The sequence below is a fragment of the Euprymna scolopes genome, chromosome 29 (assembly GCF_053919585.1).
Source record: "Euprymna scolopes isolate OS-2025 chromosome 29, ASM5391958v1, whole genome shotgun sequence".
Classification (NCBI taxonomy): Eukaryota; Metazoa; Mollusca; class Cephalopoda; order Sepiida; family Sepiolidae; genus Euprymna; species Euprymna scolopes.
Window position 1 is genome coordinate 65,701,685 of NC_136510.1, and position 27,047 is coordinate 65,728,731.

The 27,047-nt window shown below is 32.0% G+C and overlaps 1 protein-coding gene across 17 annotated transcripts in view; it reads right to left on the minus strand.

The window, feature by feature from the left end:
- Positions 1–27,047, minus strand: part of LOC145252676 (carbonic anhydrase 2-like) — a 242,182-nt gene that overhangs the window by 21,705 nt on the left and 193,430 nt on the right. For all 17 annotated transcript variants that reach the window (XM_080112487.1, XM_080112490.1, XM_080112474.1 and 14 more), the window contains one exon: positions 15,301–15,504. In XM_080112487.1, the coding sequence (XP_079968613.1) occupies positions 15,301–15,340 (40 nt within the window). In that variant the 5' untranslated portion in view covers positions 15,341–15,504. The remainder of the gene's footprint in view (positions 1–15,300; positions 15,505–27,047) is intronic.

The following is a 27,047-nucleotide window of genomic DNA, read 5'->3' on the forward strand; positions in this document are numbered from 1 at the left end:
TTTCAATCTTCAGTGCGTGCGATATGAAGAATAAAATTGTGAATTACTCAAGATTTCTAGACGGCCATAGTTGACGAAACGAGACGATATTACCCCTGTAGATTAAATAAAGGGTTCTGTTCGAAATTCCTCGCAGATTCCCAAAGTTGCCAAGAGGTCAGAAGGAGGCCAGAAATTACATCGACCGAAACGTTGTTAAATTAACACTCAAGATGAGAAGTGTACTCAGAAGAATCTGAATAATACAAGGTTAAAATTTTAACGAAATAATTGTGTGAAAGATATGGTTCTCTTTGACTTCCATGCAATGAAACATTCAATCATGAAAATAAAAAAAGACAAAACTGTTTTTTTTTGCTTCAATAAGAACAGCAACCATTAATCTGAATAATTGATAAAAAGAAAAAGAAAAAAAAGAAATGATTTTTGCCACTTTTAATAGACAGAAAATATTCGTTTGTTTAAAAAAATATTCGTTTGTTTAAAAAAATATTCGTTTGTTCTTAATATTAAAAAAATATTCGTTTGTTCTTAATATTAAAAAAATATTCGTTTATTCTTAATATTAAAAAATATTCGTTTGTTCTTAATATTAAAAAAATATTCGTTTGTTTAAAAAAATATTCGTTTGTTCTTAATATTAAAAAAATATTCGTTTGTTCTTAATATTAAAAAAATATTCGTTTGTTTAAAAAAATATTCGTTTGTTCTTAATATTAAAAAAATATTCGTTTGTTCTTAATATTAAAAAAATATTCGTTTGTTCTTAATATTAAAAAAATATTCGTTTATTCTTAATATTAAAAAATATTCGTTTGTTCTTAATATTAAAAAAATATTCGTTTGTTTAAAAAAATATTCGTTTGTTCTTAATATTAAAAAAATATTCGTTTGTTCTTAATATTAAAAAAATATTCGTTTGTTCTTAATATTAAAAAATATTCGTTTGTTCTTAATATTAAAAAAATATTCGTTTGTTTAAAAAAATATTCGTTTGTTCTTAATATTAAAAAAATATTCGTTTGTTCTTAATATTAAAAAAATATTCGTTTGTTTAAAAAAATATTCGTTTGTTCTTAATATTAAAAAAAATATTCGTTTGTTCTTAATATTAAAAAAAATAATCAAACTTGTCTCATGTATTTTTTTCTAAAACTTTATTCATGTATCGGTGGTAGATTAAAAATTAATGTGTGAGAGGAATGGAAAGTTACCGAGCCAATATAATAATATATACTTTTTTTTATTTGTTCGGCATATTGTTTTCCTTTTTCTATTTCATTTCTTTTCTTTAGTCTTATTTAGTCAGTTGCTCTTAAACGGAAGTGGGGCGTCGAGTTTTTACATAAGGATGCGATTCGAACGAATGCTAAAAAAGCGAATAACATAAATAATCACCGTCTTTCTCCAATTCGTTTCGATACACTCTCCGCTTCACTTTAAAAAGCCATGTTAGGGTTTTCATAGGAACGTGTTAACTCAATATTTTTCAACCAATGAAAATCGTTTTGAACCCAAACGTAATAAGTCTATGTTAAATTATAATTTTATAACTTATAAAAAGAGTGACTTTGACAAAGAGAGATGAATTTCATGCGGCGTACTTCGACTCTCAGCAACATCAACTTCGTCCATCCAAGAAATATTGACTGGATTGTCCTGAACTGAATTTCTTTTAATATTGCGTAAGATTCGATAAGCAAAAAGATATTCTCTCTCGCTCTCTCTCTCTCTCTCTCTCTCTCTCTCTATCTCTCTCTCTCTCTTACGCTACACACATTTATATTAATTGTTAGCTTTGTTCTTAGCACTTTTCTATGACGTTAGTGTCGGCAAAATACATTATTTGAATCCAGCAGCTGCACTGCAATTGTTTAAATAAAAATTCTCATATTATAGTTTTAAAGAATTATTTTTTATTTGCAAGTTATACCTCGATTAGTTTTTTTTCGGTTTCTACTATACGGTTTACTTGCGTGTAACGATTGCAACAAATTAATTGCTATCGACAAAAATGTATTACTGCTTCCCTGGGCAACGCCGCGTAGACCTGCTACTTTATGAACCAGTGCGATATTTACCATTCTTATATTAGGCCAGAACAGTTGGGATACTTAAAATCATCAATACAATTTAAGACAGAACTCAATAAGTCCCAAGCCTAAATAATCAAACACCTTTTTAAGCAAAACTCGACATTGAATTCTATGGAAATTCTATTTTTTCTTTAACACGATTTGTTTTTGGCCTCGAAATACGCTTAATTCCGATATCAATTCTTTATTAGAGTTAAATCTCTTTCTTCGTAACATTCTTTTAAAGCACGCATTATCACAGGGGGCAAATCTGGAGAACAATGGCTGTGGAAGTAATTAGAATTGCCATCGTTATGGTTGATTTGTGAAACTGGTGAAAGAGAACTGTTTTTAATGTGGCCGTCTTTTGGCGATTTCTTACGTCAATCGCATCTGTAACATTAAACAATATCCGATATTTATGGTTCTTCCATTCTCAGTGTAATTTATGAACAAAATTGTGTAATTTATGAACAAAATTGTGTATTCCAAAATACGGAGGCCAAAACCTACCTGCTGATGTTTGTAACTTTAGTCGTGAAGCGGTTGATCCATGCTTCATCAATTTTGTCATACATTGACAGGAAACTCTTTTTTGCTGCATCGAAACAACCACAAACAGTGAATTATCGACTGTTAGCAAATGCAGCAGCCATTGTCAAAATATTCACGAAAAGTTTTTTAATATCTTCGACTCGTATTTCACGCAGCTTCAATTACGATCGGCCAAAACAAATTTAAACTGTTTTCTAGGCATTTTACCGAATTTAGATAACTTGATCGTTCATTATCATTTTGTATGGTAAGGTTTAAAGTCAGCATACGACATCTTAATCGTGGTTTGCGACAGAACAGGATCTAAACACACGAAATTGAGATTGCCCCATTGTTTTGAAAATGTACAATAGATTCACTTAAATCACTATAATTGATAGAATAATAATCCGCTGGGTTCACATTTTGACACTTTCACGTATCAATACAGATGAGTAAAGCTAGGATCAAAGATAACAGTTTCTCTCGTGTGAAAAGTTCTCAAACAATTTCTCATGTTTTTCTACAGCAGAATTTGTAGCTGTGTGAGGCTTAAAAAGAACTTGTGCATCGTTATAATCACAGTAAACTGTAAAACAATTAACAAATATAGAATTGAAAAAATGTGAAGACTCAGGTTTATTAATTGATCACAGTTCTCTCTGTAAATATCGAATATCGTCTTCAGAAATGATGATGCGAAGAAGAAAAACAAACAAACAAACAAACAAACAAACAAACATGTCATCTAAAATGAAAATAACCATAGGAAAGCAAAATAAAAACATTAACCGATGAGAGACAAGAGATTCAACTCGAATTCGACACCCTATAAAAATGGGTAAAGCAAGACTGGCACTGTAAGAGCTATAGTAGCACCACGCCCATCTAGGGTGTTTACCTGCTGTGGTGCGCTAGATGTGTCAGAACTTTTGGGGATTTTTGACACCCTTAACACAAAACTGCGAATAAACTATACAAAACTCGTAATTTCTCTTTTTTTAAATTTATTTTTTTATTAAAAAAAAAACAAAACAAAACAGTGTTTACAAAGTGCCTGCGCGCGCTCATGCATCCATTTTTTCTACGTAATAAAATTAAATGAATTTTACGAGTTAAATTTTTTTCATTTTTTTCAATTTAAAAATCTATCAAAATATTTCTATTGGTTCAATTTTTCCAATATTTGCAAGTTTAATGTGAAATTTAATGCTCTTTCCAATAAACCGATTATAATATTCTAGACAAACGTTTTTTTAAATCAACTCCCCCCCATTTTGAAATGTCTATTAAAATAAAAATAATTAATTTTCTCTCCTCAGATTTATATATCGCTGGATTGATAAAAGATCAATAAATAAAATAAGCTAATTTAAAACAACAAAAAGAATAGTTTTGTGCAGATTTACCTGTAAAGTCAAAAGTTTAAAATCTTTTTTCTTTTAAACCACGTTGATTTTTTTTAAGGTGAAACCTCACATTTTTTAAATATTGTCCTGAAAAAATTGAATACCTACAACAATTTTTTCTGCTTCATTCAATGTTTTTTTTTAGATAAAAAAAAAATTCATTGGATAAAAAAGAAATAATATATATTAAATCAAAACTCATGTAAGAGAAAAAAAATGGAAAATCGATTGAGTGGAATTTTTTTAAACGGCAAAAACTGATCATTTTTCATGTTACGATGGCCCATGGCTAACTTTTCTTTACAGCCAGAAATAGAAAGGGAGATAAATTCTGGCGCTTACAGGCCACCGAAGTTTTCAACTCTAAGAAAGGGAGACGTTTGTCTCCCCTTTATTTCAGTCGTGAACATCTAAGATCGCGGTATTTTTGAATCCCTGCTTAAAAAAATATTTTATTTAAAAAGCACATGAAATATATAATATAAATCTGGATAAATTCTTAACAATGAAGAATGAAAGTACCCATTGATTAGTATTTTTTTTATAGGTAAGTGATTTTTTGGAATTTATATATATTTATTATATTCGAAGTAAGTTAAAATTCGTTGATTTTCTTGAAATCTTTTTTAAAGAAACCCGATTTTAAAAAAGAAATATTGTATATTCTTATATTAAACCTCTTATTATTTTAAAATTTGGTCTTTGCTCCTTTTATAGGAAAAAAATTAGGGTTTAAATGACATTTTTCAAGTAGTTATAAGCTTCGAAAGATAGTAAGTCTAATTATTCAAGTTTTTATCACGCATTTTTAATGGCGATTTCTGACACTGCTAGTGGTGCGCTACTACGACGAAACTGTGGGGACATTTAAGCATAGTATTCCGAAAAAATTACTTTCCCACCACAATAGAAAATTGAAGAGCAGTGGCCTTTATCAGTAAAGCCAAACTAGTCTTTCCTACTAAAAAGCGGAATTCATGGATGCGACAATATAGCCGGAAAATACAAGCATTACAGAAAATAATCGTGAAAGTGATTAACTAAAAAGAAAGTAGACTTAATAATAGAATTTATCTCTCTTTATTGGAACTCTTAATTTATGGCCTCAGTCTGGTCCTAATATTTCACACGTGCTACCAACGTTGAAACTACTTGATACACGTGACCATGTGGCGTGGCTACTGGTTTTAAGTTGGTTATATGACGACGGTTTTGTGTTTCGGATTTTACCAAGATTCATGCCACAATTAATATAATTGACTAGCAAGCCACTCGGCGTTGCCCGGTCGTAAAATACGTTTAAATATAATTTATGCAAATTTCGTATTTATTATTACAGAACTAATTATTTTATTAATATATTGTACCTAATAGATAATAATGACAAAAAGTTTAAAAAATATAACTTGGTTGTCATCAGCTAGAATCGAAACCAAAAAATAGCTCTCTTCAGCATTATTCGTTAGCATTTGTGCCACGTTTATACGCATATAAAAAACTTAAAAAATAATGATGTTAAACCTATATTTGCGCATATGTAGAAATAACACAATGAGTGTTTTTTGTTATGTAACCTAGACACAGGTTAATCTTCTCACACCATTCAAACACTCCCTGTAATAATTAATACATATAACCTCAATCAATAAATTACAAACCAAAAGACACTCATTTCATTTCTGTTACAAACCTATATTTGAATTTCAACAGATATATCTTTTTTCCAGTAAGAATATTAACTGCATTCATATTTTTTAAAATTACATTAACGACTATATGACGTCACTAAAATTTCCCTCTTTTTAACAGCGCCAGCCCTCCTCCCTCCTTTTTGAATTTCCAACGTCTTTTTCCGTTTTTCTGAAATAGAACCGCGTCACACTTTGCACGTGAAACATTTTTAAATATTTTGTACTGGTATTTTTTTATTTCTTAATCTCATTCATCCAGAGTAAGTCTCGAAATAAAGACGAAACGTTGATGAACACATCATACGATTTGTTCCTTTTTATTTCTCTATTTTGTCGGAATACTATTTCCATTATTTTCATCAGTATGTACGTATGTATGTATGTATGCATGCATGTATGTATGTATGTATGCATGTATGTATGTATGTATGCATGTATGTATGTATGCATGTATGTATGCATGTATGCATGTATGTATGTATGCATGTATGTATGTATGCATGTATGTATGCATGTATGTATGTATATATGCATGCATGTATGTATGTATGTATGTATGTATGCATGTATGTATGCATGTATGCATGCATGTATGTATGTATGCATGCATGTATGTATGCATGTATGCATGTATGTATGTATGTATGCATGCATGCATGTATGTATGTATGTATGCATGTATGTATGCATGTATGTATGTATGCATGTATGCATGTATGTATGCATGTATGTATGTATGCATGTATGTATGTATGCATGTATGTATGCATGTATGTACGTATGTACAGTGATGATCATATTTATTGGCACGGTATTATGCATGTATGTATGTATGGCACGGTATATATGCATGTATGCATGTATTGGCACGGTATTATGCATGTATGTATGTATGCATGTATGCATGTATGCATGTATGTATGTATGCATGTATGTATGTATGTATGTATGTATGCATGTATGTATGTATGTATGTATGTATGTATGCATGTATGTATGTATGTATGTAGGTCTGGTCCAACTCTTGTTTTTTCAATGTGTGTGTGTGCGTGTGTGTGTGTGCGTGTGTGTGTGTGTGTGTGTGTGTGTGTGTGTGTGTGTTGCAATTCGTAGTTTGAAATATTCATTTTTTACCCTCCCCCGGTTCTTTCAATGTCCGTCGGTCTGGATTTGAATTCGCTCGTCCGATTCTCAGATTTTATTTGGATTTTCAAGTTCGCGTTGGCTTATTACATTTTGTTTTCAAAATTCTCATTGACCCAAATTATGTTTTAAAGATAACGTCTTAAAACGTTTTGCTTCTGCTGAAATCGAAGAGGAAAATGCATCTAAACGACACGGAGAAAGAGGGCAGCTATTTATATTCGTAGCTTTTTGAATCACATCTCCAGCTCAATACAGTATATAAGTTTTGAAGTTATTTATATAATATATGAATTATATACCGTCAATATAGATGTAATCCGTAGATAGACCGTTTCATTGTAACAGCTTTTTAGTGTGGATAGATAAGCAAGCGCTTCAAGAAATTATTTTCTTACCATTAGGCTATTGACAACACGCTGCAAGTAAAATCTTAATGTTTATACGAACATTACTAGCACCCAAGACTGCCCAATTCGTTTTAGATAGAAATATTCATAATAGATATGCAACTAAGTATTTAAACTTACCACAGTGCTGAATCGATGAAGGGTGGATGTATCTATAGTCATCAACAGACAGCAGTTGTTGTTTAGAGTTAAGTGTGATAATAAAAGACCGATTGAAATTCGGTTAAATTATCCTTAAATTTGTTTTACAGTATTTTGACAATTTGGGGGCTATTTTATTCCGATGCAGTACCCACTGCAAACAACTAAATGTGTTTCATTGAACACAATTTGCTATTTTAACCACAGAATGAAGGATGAATTGTGGATCTATACTTTTTACGACGTTATTGGTTAATAGATTGGTTAATAGATTGGTTATAATTTAAGTCGGCACAGATGTTCTGTAGTTTACAACGGTATCCATTTTCTTAATTACGCACCGTCCTTATATTTGACACTCTGTTTCAACTTCTACTTTCCAATGTGTGTGACGTGGTGGCATATCGTGTAGCAAAGTTCATTGGCATTGTTTACTATGAGACGAATCTCCCATAACAAAATCTTATATACGTTGTTCCCTCATAGTTTAGTCATTTTTGAACTTGGTTATATTTTAAAGAAAATGAAGCTCTCCCCACTGATTTGGATTACGTTGTTGGCAGCAAAAACTGGAAACATTTCGACCATATTTAAAATATGTATTTAATTAAGTATAGAACTACTTTTAGAGTAAACAATGCTCCATTTTTTGAAGAACATTTTCGGTAATCGCCATGTGGCATTTTTACAGCTGCTCCATCGCCGCGCAAAGAAGTCACCTTGAATTAAAAACTAGAAATATCAAACGACTTTCTGTGATAACCTAACAGGCATTCAATATAGTAAATATCGAAATGATTTTCTGGCATCTTTGACCTTTTCATTATCGTGTCAGTTTCATTTTATGAACAGCTGTAAATGTTACAACAAAAATACTATACATTCCAAGCGCATTTTTGATGACGAAAACTAGGACACTAACGAGAGTCCGAACGAAATTAAAAAAGCGAATTACTTTACTTTAGAATTTGAACAAATACTTTAAATTGTGAGATTGTTCATCGTAGCAATCATTTTATTAGAAACAAAAAAAAATAAAAGGGACGAAGTTTTTTATTTGGTAGATCACATTTTTTACATGAATCCATGAAAATAATTTAATCAAATATTGGAAAACGAAAATCAATTAAAACCTTAATTCAAAATTTGTCAATAAAATTATTTGATAAATACAATTAGCTTTCTTTTGAGATTTAAAGATAATTTCATTTTCACGAAGTTATACACATGCTGATACAGAAATGAATTTAATAGAATAAATCAAATTTTAGATTTTCATTTGTTCAGACTTTGAATTATATAGAATGTTATTTAGAAATAGGTTTAATTTAATCTTACAATTCATCATTTCATCGATCTTTGTTATCTGTGATTTATTTTAGTCTTCCATACAACTATTCAAACAAAACTTCCAAAATCATACGGAATACAAATTGATCTTTACATTTTCTATCTTTTAGCAAAATGTTGCTTTTTTTTTCGGTTTAGTAATATTTCAAGCTAGGATCAAAGTGTAGTATCTGCCGTATTCTATGTTAGGAGGATGAAGCAAAATCCTCCTGCACTTTTGCCATTTTTATTTTCATCAAAATTCAGGAGTGTTTTTTTTTTAAATTATTATTTGTGTGACAATTTCAGATGAAACAAAAACGTGAGAATTTGATCTTTCTTATTTTAGTATTTTAAATGTTTGAAGATTTTAAGGATTTGGTAATTTATCATAAGTTTTGCAAAATATTTTGTTTTAAGTTCTTTAACACCCAGTAACGTAAATATTACGGTTTAATTTATCATTAACTTAGTTAAATTAAATTAATTTAATTTGGGTAATACTAATTTAAACCGTGTTTGAGTTACGAAAGGAAAATAAAACGATTAAAATGCAATTAGAAATCAATTTAACTTAAGAAAAAACACCATTTTGGCTGCAAGGACATGAAATCTAAAAAATAATATGTTTATATCAAATAAAATATAGTTACAAATAGAAGATTTTATAATTTTTTATAAATTCATATTAATATTAATATTACATTGCTTTTATCTTTAATATTAATAAATCTGCCATTTACAATTAAATATATTTTGTGCGTCGCCTGTAATCGAAGCGATATTAATGGATGATTAAGAATAGGAACAGATTAGGAAAACAGAAGGAGGGAGAAAGTATTTTTGACGAAGTCTCTCTTAAAAAAATCTACCAAAAATCAAATAATTATCCAATCAATATGAAAATTTTACTGATTATTAAGTGAAGAATGACCTTTATAACCATATACACTTTTTCCCTAAGCGATATATATATATATATATATATATATATATATATATATATATATATATATATATATATATATGAACAAATGATTAATAAAACATGTTAAAAGACATCTTGAAAAAGAGTTAAAAACATATTTAATTTTAAAAAAGGAAGCACAAGATAAGTGGATAGTCCTTAATCCGCGGAGTTTCGAAGAAATACTCTCCTTCTCATCAGAGGGCAGGAATTAGCAAAATGCGGGATCGGATTTTGCATATAAAAGTATTTAATGAAGCTACAAGTAAGTCACAGATCTTACTTGGTTAAAAAAAAGGGTGAGGTAAGGGGAACAGGAAGTAAAAGAAAAATGATAAAAAGATGAAATTTTACCTCTTATTCCCCTTACCTCATTCTTTTTTTTTAAAACTAAGTCAAGCGCAAGTAAAAGCAAAAAGGAAAAGAAGGAGCTGAAAAAAAAATACGATAATTTCTTTCGGAAAGTTGTCGTTACGTGATATTACCTCACCTATGGTAGACCATAAGACCTACAAACAGTTGTTCATATTTATAAACAGTTGTTCATATTTATAAACAGTTGTCAGCTCCTTCTTTTCCTTTTTGCTTTTACTTGCGCTTGACTGAGTTTAAAGTGTGGGGAACTTGATTCTACCACACGCTCTTATCCAGGAACACTTGGTCCTGATGGCAAGATACGATCAAGACCAAGCGTGATGCTAGATGCAGGAGTTGTCTCCAACACATGCGACGCCTACCATTCCCAAAATAGTCACCCATCTGGTACTGGCCAGCCTCACCGTTGCTTAACTTCGAGGGCTATGTAGGCAACATATATATATATATATATATATATATATATATATATATATATATCGCTTATGAAAAAGAATCCTTATAAAGTTGATTCTTCACTTAAATCGTCAAAACAAACGTTAAAAATACATGGAAATTTACATGACTAAATGAACTTCATTATCATTAAATTTTGGATTTTTTAATTTCGCGAAAGATATAGAGTGAGATCAAATATGGAATCATTTGAAATTCAAGTATTTATGTTCTAATATTTTTGCATATTCTTATAACAAATCATCATAAATCTTATGTTCTAATATTTTTGCATATTCTTATAACAAATCATCATAAATCTTATGTTCTAATATTTTTGCATATTCTTATAACAAATCATCATAAATCTTATGTTCTAATATTTTTGCATATTCTTATAACAAATCATCATAAATCTTATGTTCTAATATTTTTGCATATTCTTATAACAAATCATCATAAATCTTATGTTCTAATATTTTTGCATATTCTTATAACAAATCATCATAAATCTTATGTTTTAATATTTTTGCATATTCTTATAACAAATCATCATAAATCTTATGTTCTAATATTTTTGCATATTCTTATAACAAATCATCATAAATCTTATGTTTTAATATTTTTGCATATTCTTATAACAAATCATCATAAATCTTATGTTCTAATATTTTTGCATATTCTTATAACAAATCATCATAAATCTTATGTTCTAATATTTTTGCATATTCTTATAACAAATCATCATAAATCTTATGTTTTAATATTTTTGCATATTCTTATAACAAATCATCATAAATCTTATGTTCTAATATTTTTGCATATTCTTATAACAAATCATCATAAATCTTATGTTCTAATATTTTTGCATATTCTTATAACAAATCATCATAAATCTTATGTTCTAATATTTTTGCATATTCTTATAACAAATCATCATAAATCTTATGTTCTAATATTTTTGCATATTCTTATAACAAATCATCATAAATCTTATGTTCTAATATTTTTGCATATTCTTATAACAAATCATCATAAATCTTATGTTCTAATATTTTTGCATATTCTCATAACAAATCATCATAAATCTTATGTTTTAATATTTTTGCATATTCTTATAACAAATCATCATAAATCTTATGTTCTAATATTTTTGCATATTCTTATAACAAATCATCATAAATCTTATGTTCTAATATTTTTGCATATTCTTATAACAAATCATCATAAATCTTATGTTCTAATATTTTTGCATATTCTTATAACAAATCATCATAAATCTTATGTTCTAATATTTTTGCATATTCTTATAACAAATCATCATAAATCTTATGTTTTAATATTTTTGCATATTCTTATAACAAATCATCATAAATCTTATGTTCTAATATTTTTGCATATTCTTATAACAAATCATCATAAATCTTATGTTCTAATATTTTTGCATATTCTTATAACAAATCATCATAAATCTTATGTTCTAATATTTTTGCATATTCTTATAACAAATCATCATAAATCTTATGTTCTAATATTTTTGCATATTCTTATAACAAATCATCATAAATCTTATGTTCTAATATTTTTGCATATTCTTATAACAAATCATCATAAATCTTATGTTCTAATATTTTTGCATATTCTTATAACAAATCATCATAAATCTTATGTTCTAATATTTTTGCATATTCTTATAACAAATCATCATAAATCTTATGTTCTAATATTTTTGCATATTCTTATAACAAATCATCATAAATCTTATGTTCTAATATTTTTGCATATTCTTATAACAAATCATCATAAATCTTATGTTCTAATATTTTTGCATATTCTTATAACAAATCATCATAAATCTTATGTTTTAATATTTTTGCATATTCTTATAACAAATCATCATAAATCTTATGTTCTAATATTTTTGCATATTCTTATAACAAATCATCATAAATCTTATGTTCTAATATTTTTGCATATTCTTATAACAAATCATCATAAATCTTATGTTCTAATATTTTTGCATATTCTTATAACAAATCATCATAAATCTTATTGGGACACACAAAAAAAAATAATTGATTAAAAAATCTTTTAAAAAATATTTAAATGTGTTATCCATCGAAAAAAAAATGACGGTGAATGGCGATTTTTTGGAAAATTTAAAAGTTAAAAAAGTAGATAAAGTTTTATAATATTCTGCTTTTCATATGATAAAATTCAGGCTTTTATCTTTCTGAAAAAAGTTGCACAAGGATAATGGATTTTAATTGATTTGAATTCGTTAAAACACACAACTTGATTTTGCTTCCATGTTTTTGCCTAATTAAGATAATGATACGGCTTTGTGTCGCCTTGTGTGAGTTGGATTGGGATGTGGCTGAGTGCTTGGAATGAGTCGAATGCGAGGGTCATTAGTAGCACTCTCACTCTAGTATGAAACAAATGTAAACAAAGGTAAAGATAACTTTTAAATGTTTTGTTCTTTAATATAAACTGAGTGCACTTCCGTCAAAAATGACACAGAAAACGTGGGTTTCGGGAGAATTCGCGCAAACACACACACACACACACACACACACACACACACACACACACACACACACACACACACACACACACACACACACACACACACACACACACACACACACACACACATACGCACGCACACACTATATATATATATATATGTATATATATATAGACACACATATATATGTATATATAAATTTAAAGTTGTTATATTTAAATTTCATTAAAAAAATTTTTTTTCCAACAAAAATTATTGTTTGGCAAAGAATACAATATTTGTATTAATTTCCTTAATCCATGGATCTTCGATGTGAGCTTATCTCCTCTGAGGAAAAGTCATTATCAAAATATTAATTTTGGTTGGAAATAATTTCATATTCAGCACATGAATAGATAATAGATTTTCAGGATTAAATCCTTTTAAGAAACATAAGTAAAGGAAATAAGGGTTGAAAGAGTTATTAGATTCCAGTAAAATCCAATTATATTCGATGAATCGTCTAGAATAACACGTCGTAATCCTTTGCGAATAGAGAATTTTGAATTATTCCGTATCATTTTTGGTTATGTAATCTCGGTAGAAATACGTTCTCTTTTCATAAAATAAAATCCAAATGGTCAAAATGAATATTCAAATTTGTTAAAAAAAATCATGATGAAGTAATAATAATTGGAATTTTAAACTCGATTAGTTGTTATTTTTTGGATTGGGCTTAAAATGTTTGTTATATTTTATTGCTTTTATTTTTAGTGTTTTTTAAATTGTAGTTCGTATTCGATAAATGTTGTTATTTTCTGTTTTGTAGCGTTTTTACGATTTGCTCGGTAACGTTTAGCATATTCCGACGGTTTACGTCGAATGCTTGGCAAACCCGAGCGTACTTATATATACACCCGGTTTACAAAATACACTAGCACCAAACTTATTTAAAAAAGTGAATAATTCGGAGAGTGGAGAAAATATTGAATACATCCTATCAGACAAAAGATATTATTTTTCTTTCCGTAAATTTGAATTAAAAATATTTCATAATTTATTTTTTAATGGTGAAAATGTCAGACTATTCTGGTCTTCGAAAAGATAATTTTAAATGCAATTTATAAAAAGTAAATTATTTAAAAAAAGCCCCCGCCCTTCAATTTTACGTAAACCACAAAAAATTATACCAACACATTTTAAAACGAAATGCATGAAAAAAGTCTCTCCCCTATTAACTTCCTACGGATATGTTGTGTACTATGAAATCGACTGTCACAAAATCAAATTTAACCACGTACACGCACCAATACATTTGCGAAAGTTATGAAGCCGTGGTTTCTTCTCATATAGGTGTAAAATAGTAGCTTGTGTTCAATTAATCGTGTAAAATACCTTATTTATGAGTTTAATTGCGTTTCAGCATTAAATAGCTGAAAATGTGATGTGCCGTAAAACAGAAAAAGAAAAATTCAAGTTTATGTTGATCACTTTATAAGAAGAGAATAGTAATTCAAGATATATATATATATATATATATATATATATGTATATATATATATATATATATATATATATATATAAGGGAGTAGTCACCAACAATGTGTATTTTTTAACATTATTTTATTATTCCGTGTCTTGGTTTTTCATTGAGAATTATGTTTGGATCATTGTAATAATGTTTTTAAGTCATTGAAATCGTTTACGCGCGTTTCAGACGGTCTGTGATGCGTCCTATATATATATATATATATATATTATATATATATATATATATATATATATATATATATATATATATATATGTGCACCGGTATATATCTTTGTATTGTCGATATTTTTCTCATACGCCTGAGGCACTTCTACAGTTTAATGACCGTGCTTAAATAGCGTTATTATTTAGAAACTCATTCTGAACATGGGAATGGGGGCTTTATTAATCATTCTGTAATTTCATCGAATAATTTAATAAAAAGATAATTGAATTTAACTTGAAAATCCCATTTAAAAAATCGCTCGGTCTGTAAACTGCAGAAGTACAAAAAATGTGAACGATGAGATAAAAATTGGTTAATTAGAAAATTCATCAGAAAGGGAAAAATTGATGAAGCATTTAATTAAAAGACGTGCGATGGAGCGCAACCCAACGAGCAGAAAGGATCCGATTTGTAGATGCGAGACTAGGTCGACTAAAAAACGTACAAATTGTTTAGCGAAAAAAGTAAAATAACACACTGTAGATAATAACACATCGAGAAAGAGAGAATAAAACTGCAGCTTACCATTGTGTTTATCGTATCCCCAAGTAGCAGCTGCACACATGTTGATTTTTCGAATGGAGTCTTGTTTTTAAGAGCAGCAAAATATGCGATATGTGACCAAGTCGCCTTCGCTAACTGACAATACGTTTCCGATTGTAAGTGATGCTTCGCAAACTTGACGAGCTCAAGTGCTGGGAAAAACGACACCACCGCCTTTAAAGATACCTGCAAAGAGAGAAACAGAAAAGAGTGAGAAGAAAGACGGAGTAAACCACGCCACACCCATCAATACGAGGGGAGGGGCTACTCGCTGGTGTATTTGAGCTTCCCTCGAGAGCAAAATATGACACAAGGTCATTTAATGTGGGGAAATTCGCCTCCTACGAGGTAAGGACTCTATCAGATAAAAAAAAAACGAGCACGAATCCATAGTACTTACCAGTAGGGACGCCTCAGGCGTCCGTTAATGAACCAACCCGCATTAGAAAGTAGGATGTAAATAGCAACAAAGGAACTCATCGTCATCCCTATTAAAAGCACTTCATGCGGTAAAAAACCCCCCAAAAAACCCAACCTTTCATCAAAGGAGGGTATACCTCCAAGGACTGAGGGGACCATAGTTCACTCGGCTGTTAGGCGGTCACGACTAGTTCCTGGACTTTGGATATACTACCTTCCCACTACAGGGAGGTTATACAAAGTCGGAAAGTTGATGGGGGGGGGCGCACCCCAACTCTGCAAATATGGCCGCTGTAAGCCCCTGGTTTGTCGGATTGATTGCCCAGAATAAATCTCCAGTTGGTATTGTTGAGAATTATTTTTGTACCAACGAAATGTATTCGTATGTATATATTTATTATATTTTTATTCTGGTTCATGAGTTATATTGGCTGTATTTTGTATCTTCCTTAAACTTAGTTTCGTATATTTTAGGTTCATACGAAACCCCCTTTAATTTGAATAAAAACGTAAGACTAGCTCCTTAAATGACGTCACTGGTTTCAGCACGAAAATCTACCCGTTTCAAATCCTGGAGCAAGAAGAGTGCTTCATTGCGTGCTGTTGATGAGGAGCCTTTCCTTCTAGAAGTACAACCAGGCACGAAGAAAAAAAAAAAAATTCGGTAACGATGAGGCGAATACTTTCTTAAACTTTTATATACGCGGCAACGGTATGCGCATATTTTTAGGGAAAGAAATTTGGAGCGATTGGAAACATGATTTCCTCGTACGTTGCAGATTTTCATAATGATACTCCTTTATTTGATGAGATTATACGAAGAAATTTTGAAAAGATGTCTTTTGGGTAGCATAGTTGTTTAGCAAAAAAAAAAAAAAATATATTTTCGATAGCGAGTTCATATCCATTTGATTACCAGACTGTTTTTTTACTAAGAATGAGTTTGTGGAAAAAAAAGGTTTATTTTTCTTGTCCTTAACCTGTGTTTGCATTTTGTTACGAGGGGCGTGCAATAAGTAATACCCCTGACCCACTTCCCATAGTAGTAGAGCAACGAAACTTGGCACAGTTATTAGTCTTTCTCTACATAGGAACCACCCAGAGTTATGCATTTCTCCCATCGTTTGATGCAGCTCTGGATACCGTTTTTGTAGAATACCCCAGGTTGATCCTCCAACCACGACGTGATTTCAGAAATCAAGGCTGCATCATCTGGGAAACGATTTCCTTTCAAAAACAACTTCATAGCTGGGAAGAGGTGAAAGTCAGAGGGTGCAAGGTCAGGAGAGTAGGGAGGATGGGGAAGGATTTCATAACCACACGCCCGTGCTTCTGATCTGGCGACATGCGAGTTGTGGACCAGAGCGTTGTCCTGCAAGAGGAGGGTACCTTTGCTGATCTTAACCCGCCTCTTAATTTTGATAGCTTCCCTTAATTTCCTCAAAAGTGAAGCATAATAGGCTCCTGTAATTGTGGTACCCTTTGCTAGGAAATCTGTCATCAGTACTCCGTCCTGGTCCCAGAAGACTGTGAGCATGACCTTGCCAGCGGAGGGCTGCGCCCTTGCCTTCTTTGGAGGTGGTGAGTCCAAGTGCTTCCACTGCATTGACTGGGCTTTGGTCTCTGGATCATAGTGATGGACGCAGGTTTCATCCTGTGTAACCAGTCTTTTGAAAAACTTTGACTCATCTTCTTGGCACATCTCCAAATTCATCCTCGAGCACTCAACGCGTTCTCGCTTCTGGAATGGCGTGAGCCACCTGACAGATACCTTATGCGTATGCAAATGGTCATGAATGATAGTTTTCACAGACCCTGTACTAATCTTGACATCTTGGGCTATTTGGCGAATAGTAATGCGCCGATCTTCCAAAATGGCAGCCTTAACTTGACGGACAGATGCCTCATCAATGGCAGAAGGGGGGGGCGACCAGGTCTGGGAGCTGTTTCTACAGACTTCCGGCCATGTTTGAATTCACGATGCCAGCGTTTTACAAGGTCATATGATGGGGCATTATTCCATAAGTTTCTTTCATTTCATCAAGTCTCTTGTGGCGTGCGACCTTTCAAATACAAATACCGGATCACTGCTCGACATTCAACAGGCTCCATTTCACACCTGACTCAGTTCATACACCTGTAAAACAGAAACCACAATTAATTCAGAGCTGTAGTTTGCCACATAACCCGTAGAGATATAAATCATTGCACATGCAAAATTTCAGCTAAATCAGACAACTGGAAGTGGGTCAGGGGCATTACTTATTGCACGCCCCTCGTATTTTGATTCTTTCGAAGATACATATGTGACATTGGAAGCATGTACTCTCTCCCTACGTAGTTGTATATTTAAACTCTCTTCCAACTTTTTTCCTGGATTGTAGTTCAGTGAGGATATTACTACAAAAAGTCTTAAACGTTATTCTTCTTTTTCAGCCAATTAACTTCCATACGACTTTAAATTAGTTTTAAGTCTACTTAATTGTAATTTTAATTGACTCATAGTTACCTTTTTAATTTGTAACTTGGAATTATATCCATTTAAGATTTTTACTGCTCAATAAATTGTCTTTTTTATTTTTTGTGCTCTGGAAAAGGAATTTTATGTATATACCTTTGTTGTAACACTTTTGCGTGCATTTTTGTGTATAATATTTAAACACCTGCTTTTTGTATTTGTTTGGAGTTAGTACATATTTTTGAAGAACAAACGCCACACGATGTTGGTCACTTGTTCTTCCGGATTCCTTGTAAGGAAACGAAAGTTTTATTTAGTGAAGAAAATCGTTGTTTTAGATTTATTGCGGTGGCAGAGGGAATTACCAACGCCTTTTTATGCCAATGAAAGTCGATGTTGATGACTAGTTTATCATCGATAGATAATATAACTGTGATCGTTCCTTGCTTGAGGACGTGGACCGTTTATAGAAGCGGATGCTGTTAATGCTGTAATGTTCTCGTCCCAGGGTCGATTCATTTTCTCGAGGTTGGCAGATGGTGTGGAGTGGGATTCCTTGTACAACCCGGTGATATTTGAAACCCCTACGGAGATGTTTAGCGAGTTATCAACTCCTAAACTCAAATATCCAGACTCTGAAGCCTGTGTGCTGAGTACTGGCAAGTTTGGCTTGGGAAATACTGCATCACCGTCTGAAAACTGTTGCAAATGTCACTTCAGAGGCATTATGCAGAGTAGTTAGGCGTTGAACTTTGATCTTTCTGGCTGGCAGTTTGCCAATGATATTTTTAGGAAAATATTGTAATGGAAGTAAGCTTCCCAGGCATCGTGGATGATACCACTCGTGTCCACAACTTGTTAAGCGTGGGCATGAATCACGTGAATATTATGAATTCATAGAAGGATTTCCATAAAATGTTAGGAGTGTTTTACTCTCTAACAATATGAGTTCGAAAGCTCACATATTTGATTATTTACCGCAAACTTGTCAGAATACTAAGAGACTCGCTCATAACGATAAAACATTATTGGAGTCATGTAGTTCTGATAATGGTCAGTGGTTGAAAGGCAGGAGTCAATCCTGTATGAAAGTGCAAGTTTTATGCCCGTCTTTTAGTGCTAATATTAGCAATGGGAGAGAGATTCTCCGACAAGACTATTCGACAGAATGTCCTATATCCACCTGTTACCTTTTAAAAACCAAGGAGAGAATGGTTTTGAAAGAGTTAAGTGAACCTAAGTTGGACTGAGGCAGCCAAATTCATATTAAATGTCACGTGTTGAAGAATCCCATGATGGATCCTATCGAATTTGCTGACTATATAGTTCAACTTCTCTGAGTACCTACGAGAGTGTAGGTTATGTTCTGCAGAATCTTCTTTGAATGAAATTGTTCCTTTAAGTGGAAGGCTTCCTGTTTTATAGTCACCTGTACGTGTTATTGTTTTAAATGGATTTTGCCTTAACACAGATTCCTGCAGTATTACAAGAGTTATCCAAGTCAAGAGTAATTTGTCGTGTGATATTTCTAAGAATACCAGGACCATATATTACTTAATTAGAAATAAATTTTCTGATGTTGAAATGTTTATTTCAATGCAAGACACCAAAAGCTTGGATCTCTCCTTGATAGGGGTTTTCCATAAGTATTATATATCCAAATATCTGGGTGTTTCGGACACATATATCAAGCTTTGTTTATTTGGCTTTATGCATAAAGCTATATAAACATTTAAAACTGTGATTTCCTTGCATAATTTGTGCAGGATTTGGTTTTCAGTTTTGTTTAATTCTTTCAAGTTGGAGAACTTACCTAAGCATAGGATTGATTCGATTCATCCTTCTTATAGTACCGGTGTTGATCTCACTGGGTTCTTGTGGCTAATGAGATTTTATAAGGATGAGAAGATTGGGTGGTAGATTATATAAACTTCTCAATCCTTTATAAGCTTTTATATGTGAAAAGCCAATTATCTAGTGAAATAGCCTTCTTTAAAACTGATGTTATAACAGTGCATCTGTTCATTAGTTTTAAAATTTTAAAATCTGGTTGGGTGCTAATCAGTTTCAACCTCAAGCCTTAAAGTTAGTTATACATCATATGTGAATTTGCCTACTTTGAATTTTTGTTCTCCTTTGTGTTTCTTGGAGATATTCCGACTGTAAATTGTATTATAAATTTACAGGTGTCATTCAACTGCAGGGTGACTGCCATGTCTTTTTAAGGGATAATGTTGGAAATTTTTGTACCAACAATTATGCATCCCCATGTATATATTTGTTATATTTTTATTCTGGTGCATGAGTTGTATAGTCTGTATTTTGTATCTTTATTAAACTTAGTTTCGTATATTTTAGGTTCGTATGAAACTCCCTTTAATTTGAATTTAAAAAAGTAAGACTAGCTCCTTAAATGACGTCACTAGTTCCAGCGCGAAAATCTACCCGTTTCAAATCCTGCAGCGAGGAAAATGGACGCGTGCTTTATTGCGTGCTGTGGACGAGGAGCCTTTCCTTCTAGAAGTACAACCCGGCAAAAAGAAGAAAAAAATCCGGTCATGACGAGGCGAATACTTTCTTAAACTTTTATATACGTGGCAACAATATGCACATATTTTTAGGGAAAGAAATTTGGAGCAATTTCAAAGCCTTTAAAATGACAAAAAATGCAAATGTACTGGATATCTTCAACTTTGTAAGTACGTTTCTTGAAATTTATTAAATTTATTGCGAGCATAATTTAGGAAATACCCGTATTCAATTTTCTTATCAACTGTAGTCGTTCGTTGTAACAATTGACAATTGAAAAAATATTCTAATGAAATCCGAGTGAATTTTGTTGATGTTGGAAAGAGAAAATGATTAGCTTTTTTAAATAAATAATCGTTAAAAGAATCCAAATTACTATTAAAATATATATTAAAAAAATTTAATTGGTTCGACCATTCAGTTTTGTAACTTTCTGATTTAGTAAATTGGCACCCCTTGATAATCAGAGTGACCTCCTCCCCAAAGTGGAAACAGTTTCCGTGATACTTTGGTTCAGCGGTTCGCAGAGAAATTTTGAACCACCGTTGCATCTCACGAGTACAAAGAAAAGTAAGAAGGATCATCTAAATTAGAGAGAACAAATTCATTATATCAATTGCAAAAAAAAAAAACCCAAAAAACAAAAAAAAACATACGTTAATCTATATTTGTGCTGTCCCGAGTTTGCCATAAAAAGCCACGTATCAAAGTAAAAATAATTCCATGAAATTTTACGAAAAAGTCAATATTAATAACACATCATTTTTTTTAACCGTGTAGTCTGCTGCGCGAAATACACAAGAACAGCAAAAGTGATGTTTTGTTTGATATTGTATTTACGAGTCTTACATGTAAGTATAAAAATAGAGAGATTTAGTTAAAATGAAAATGAAATAGCATAGACGAAATTCGAGCCTCGTAATTTAGGTTTAGAAATAGATTACGAGAGAGAATTGGCAATGGAATGTAAAACAAACCATTGTTTAGATTAGAGTTAAAATAGTTTCAAGAAAAGAATGTGCACTGTCAATTTTGTTATGAAAAATTCAATTGGAGAATGCAACTATAAGATAATTTAATAAACATGTTTTTAACATATTGGAAATATAGGTTACTGAGAATATAGGTTAATGGGAAGTTCTAGATATAGTTAGAAACTTGTGAGAAACTGGGGTGGGGGAAACAGAGAGAGAGAGAGAGAGAGAGAGAGAGAGAGAGAGAGAGAGAGAGAGAGAGAGAGAGAGAGAGTTTGAGGAGACGACAGTCCAGTTGGGATTTGAACGTCTAGAAGCGAGACGGTTACTTTTGAAACTTAATATGTGAAGCTTTGAATTCTTGATGATGAAAACCACGGCCGGTCATGAGAAGAAATAAACCCATCATGTGTTTTTATAAACGTCGTTTTTGTGTTGTAATTTTACCAAAAGGTAAAGTGAAAAATGTTATATGTCTATATATCTGTGTTATAAAATGTCTTACATACACATCTTACATACACGTCTCGACATCTCATATCTACAATGTGAACTCTACATCTCATATCTACACTAAGACTGTCTGAACACTGTTTCCTCACTCTAAGAGCTTTCTTCTATCAACACCTAAGTATGAGCATTCTAATATAAATATGAATCTCTCTTACAACAACATCCCTCTTCTAACAACATCTCTCTCAACAACATCCCTCTTAATAAAAGACTCTCTAAGACTCTAAGACTCTCTAAGCATCGCTTTTAATACCAACAAGAAAAGAATAATCATAATAATAATAATGAAACCCCTATATAACACGAGTATAAGTCTAAAACTGAAAAATATAGGAATTTAAATTAGCAAAATTATAGAGTATCCATTGCCTGAAATGACGGTGATCCGCAAGTCATCATTATTTACTTTCAGTGTTTTTTTTTTTTTTTTTTTTTTTGCCATTTCTAAAGTTATGCATTGTACATTTCTTTTAGCTTTAAAGGAAAACCGGTCCATTTATAAATTGTGTTGATATGTCCATAGTACGAGAGCAGAACACTTATCTTTCTCAAACTAGGAAGGGTGGAGGATATTTGTAATTAGATTGTAATCCAATCGAGTAATTCTTACAACAAAAAGTCCAAGATTTTACAAAAATTTGTTTACATGTTTCAGACTTTTCAACCCATCTTCCTTGTGGCCTTCATCACAACGTTTCGCCCATAGTACTGTCAGTTTTTTTTTTCAGGTGACTTTTGTCTGGTCATCTCAAACTGTTCTTATCAACGCTATATATATATATATATATATATATATATATATATATATATATATATATATATATATATATATATATATATATATATATTTGTTTGCACACGATTAATTCCTGAACTGATGAATTTCTGATGCAGCTGCTTCGGGGCACCTTTTCTGTCCTCGATCAGTGGAGGAGAAATCCTTCATGACTGAGACAAGTGTTTATTGCCCCTTTTTGGGAGATGAATTTTCTCCACATTAAAAACCGACTTTAAGTCCAATTCTGCCCTCGTAGGGAGGCACGTAAATATGTACAGCTGCTAGGCATAAGGTGTGGTAATGTGAGCTATATTCACTTTAATTTATGCAAAAGAAGGTAAAAAAGAGTGGAAGCCCCTCATGAAAATTAAGATACACCTGACATTTGTGAAATTTTAACAAATAAATATTCCCCAATTTTCAGTTTCTTTGTAATTTAAAAGTTTTTTTAAGGGCCATAATCTATGAAAATCTCCCATTTGAAAGTTATATATATTTCAGATTCGCATTGAATTTGGTTCTTTGTTAGGAAACACTAATCAAGCAAGGTTCGCAGAATTTAATTTTCGTAAAATCCATTAAGTTTTAAATTTAATTTTCGTAAAATCCATTAAATTTTAGGCATTTTATAGAATCAAAACTGGAATAAGACATTTGAAAAGGAGATAAAATTAATTTTACACATCCTATGACGGGTATTCTAGTTTTCGATAAAACAACTAATTCATTGTGATAAGAGCGGAGCACATTCACTAAGTATATACTCGTTTTTTTTTTTTAATTAGGAAAAATGTACCATAAGTTGTCTTATTGGACGTATTGCCTCGTCGATAAGGGCGTCGGTTAAGAAATATTGTATAATGAATTATATCAAGCGCTTCTAAGTTCAATCTCCGATCAGAAAGAAGTGTAAATGATAGGCATTTTATAAAATGACACGGAATTTTATAAAATGACACGGAATTTTATAAAATGACACGGAATTTTATAAAATGACACGGAATATACCCCCACTAGCTAAATAAGTAGTTCAGTTTGAAATGCCCTGAAGTAGGCCGGAAAGCACAACACCTGAAATATTATGAAAATGGTGGCGATAACAAGAATTCCAAATACATAACCAACTAGCTGTCCCGATCGGACGTTACCCGAGATTATTTAGACTGACGTGGGTTTATTTTGAATTAATGAAGTGATAACCATATTTATAGTTGCAAAAAATGAAGATGCGAAGCTGTACTGATATTTGCTTCGTAGTTTTCTGTCCTTTATAAGTCGCGTAAATACTTTATTAAAATTGTGTTGCGTAAGTAAAGACATTTTTAGCGAAGGTCGAGATCAAAATAATGGAACAATCTCGACCAAATTACAAATTTGTAAAACCGATTTATAAAAATGCTTTATAGTTGTCGATAATATTAATTTGGATTCTATTATTGTACAAAATAAGACTCGTATAACTACTTTGGCTGTCAAGTTTGACCTATGAAAACTCTACCAAACTCCTCCGCCAATTTTGTGTCTAAACACTTGAAATTATAGATGTAGGTTACTCGGACATGGATCAAACTTTTTAATTTGATTTGAGCCCAAAACAATAAATGTTAAAGGGTTAAAATTAGGGTCAAAGTTTTAAAAAATTGATCTCTGCAGTCTCTACCAAATTACTCAGCCAATTTCTTGGCTAGACATTTGAAATTTTACATAAAGTGTATTCAGACATAGGACAACCTTTTTAATCATTTTTTTTGCCTAAAGTTTGGCTGCTAAGGGGTCCAAGTTCAAAAGATTTGACCATTGCGGTTTCTAGCAAACTATTCAATCAATTTTGGGTCTAAACATTTGAAATTTTACATAAAGGGTATTCAGACATACAGCAAGTTTTTAAATTTGTTTTGGGCGAAAATGTGGCTGCTAAGAGGTCAACGTTGAAAGAGTTGACTTTTGCAGACTCTACTAAACTCCTCCGCCAATTTTGGGTCTAAACACTTGAAATTTTAGATGTATGTTACCTGGACATGAGTCAAACTTTTATCGTGATTTCTTTTACCCTAAACACTTAATCATTAGAATGCAAAATTAACGCTCTATATAAATTTCTAATTAAAGAGCACGCGTATGTCTTTGGGGAAAGTTGCTCACCTCCACCCCTCATCGATTTTACTCAGTCTTTTATACTCTTCCCCCCCTTTTTTTTTACAAGGGTGTTACCACTCATTAAGGCTCGAAGGCCACTTGAGGAAAAGAGTTAATGAATGTAAGATAATAGTTTAGTAATTGTCAATGGTGTACATTGGGTAGAATTCGGATTATTTAAGGAGACAGCTCAACAAGAACTTGTTTACATTGGACTTGAAGGCTACCATATTTAACCAGGAAGCAGGTCAATAGAACATTGTGCCACGTGCGGGCAGTTCTGGGAAAGAAGAACAGTACACCCCCAGTAGCTAAATAAGTATGCGTTTAGACTTAGGCATAGGTAGAGTGGGAGAAATTGTTGATAGTAGTTGTAGCTAGTCGAGTGTTTTTGTAAAAGTTCGACAAGGGGGACATATTGGAGCACAAACGAGCATTTGCTATGAAAATAACAATAGAGCAGAAACGGGCTCGCAATGTCTCTTCTACTAGGTTTCGAAACCAGAACGCTATCAAGACAAGATAGGATGCGCCGAGATGTGGAAACAGTATTCAATTTTAGCACGTACTTGCCTCTTATGCAGATAGAAAATTGCATCGGCAATGAGATACCTACTGGAGTGATACAATCATCCAACCATTTTCCCAGCAGTATTGGCAACAGATTTGTTGTATGTGTTCTATTTCAGATCAGGAGTGGAAGTCTGTTCTAGAAGCTTGCCAAGACATGGTGCTTCCCTAAGATGAGAACCATTCATTTCAATTGGGTTCAGGTGTGTGTGTGGGGTGGGGGTGGGGGTAAGAGCGATTATGATAAAAAGAGAGAAACTTGGTTTTACATGAATTAAAATTAACCAGCCCCCTTTATCCCCATTGTACCACGTTCTCAAGATTAGAAGAGAGAGAATCAGAAAGATCTTGGTCATTGTGGGCATTTGAAGTGTTGCCATAGATTGTGGTGTCGTCTGCATAAATGTCTACGAATTATCCAAGAACATGATTTGGGAGATAATTGATCAAGAGGAGAGTTGGGTCCAGGCTGAAACCCTGCGAGACGCCAGCGTTGATACTAATTGAAATTCTGATTTCTGCCCATCGACGGATACATTTTAATAATTGAGAGGACATTTCCAGCTATGAAATAGCTGGAAATCGTATGAAGTAAATCTTTTATGCCGTATCTTATCAAAAACCTTGGATTCTAATTCTGAGCTAATTCTCTAGAAACGGAGCCCTTGTTGAGAGATTCGCTAATTCTGTGTGATATTATAGTTAGCAGATCAGCAGATATACAGTCAGCAGATCAGCGGAACCGAAACCATATTGCATGTCACTGAGTCGGTTATTTCTGCTGCGGTTAGGGTTAGCTACTTCTCTATTTCCAGCATCTTACTTATCACACACTGATTGGTCTCTACTGTACTCTGCTTATTCTATTTATCAACTACTCTCCACACAAACACAAAGCTGTATTCAATAGCGAAGCACTCAATCTAGGAAGTTTGAGGAGCGTGAAAAACACTGCTCTCAGGTCCATTAAAACCAAGAGTAACAGGAATGTATATCAAGGCTACATTTACAGATTAAATAGAAACGGTTGTGTTGCAAAATAAATTTCACAATACAAAGTGAACACAACATTTACTAGCGAATCATTTCCTTTACTGCAATTTACGAAGCATGTCATAAGATTAGCGGGATTGAGTATGCTATGAGCTGTGTGAGCTATTGGCGAAAGAGGAATTAGCGGATTTAGTTATCATCTAAAATATTTCTGGATTATATTATTGTCATCTTAGTCTTCTGCAACCATTGCATCTTTGCTCGCATGATTTTGTCGCCATATTGGAACAACGTCCTTATTCACATGATTTTGGTCCGTGTGACTTTTTTCTTTTTCCCGGGTTCAAGGAACTAACCT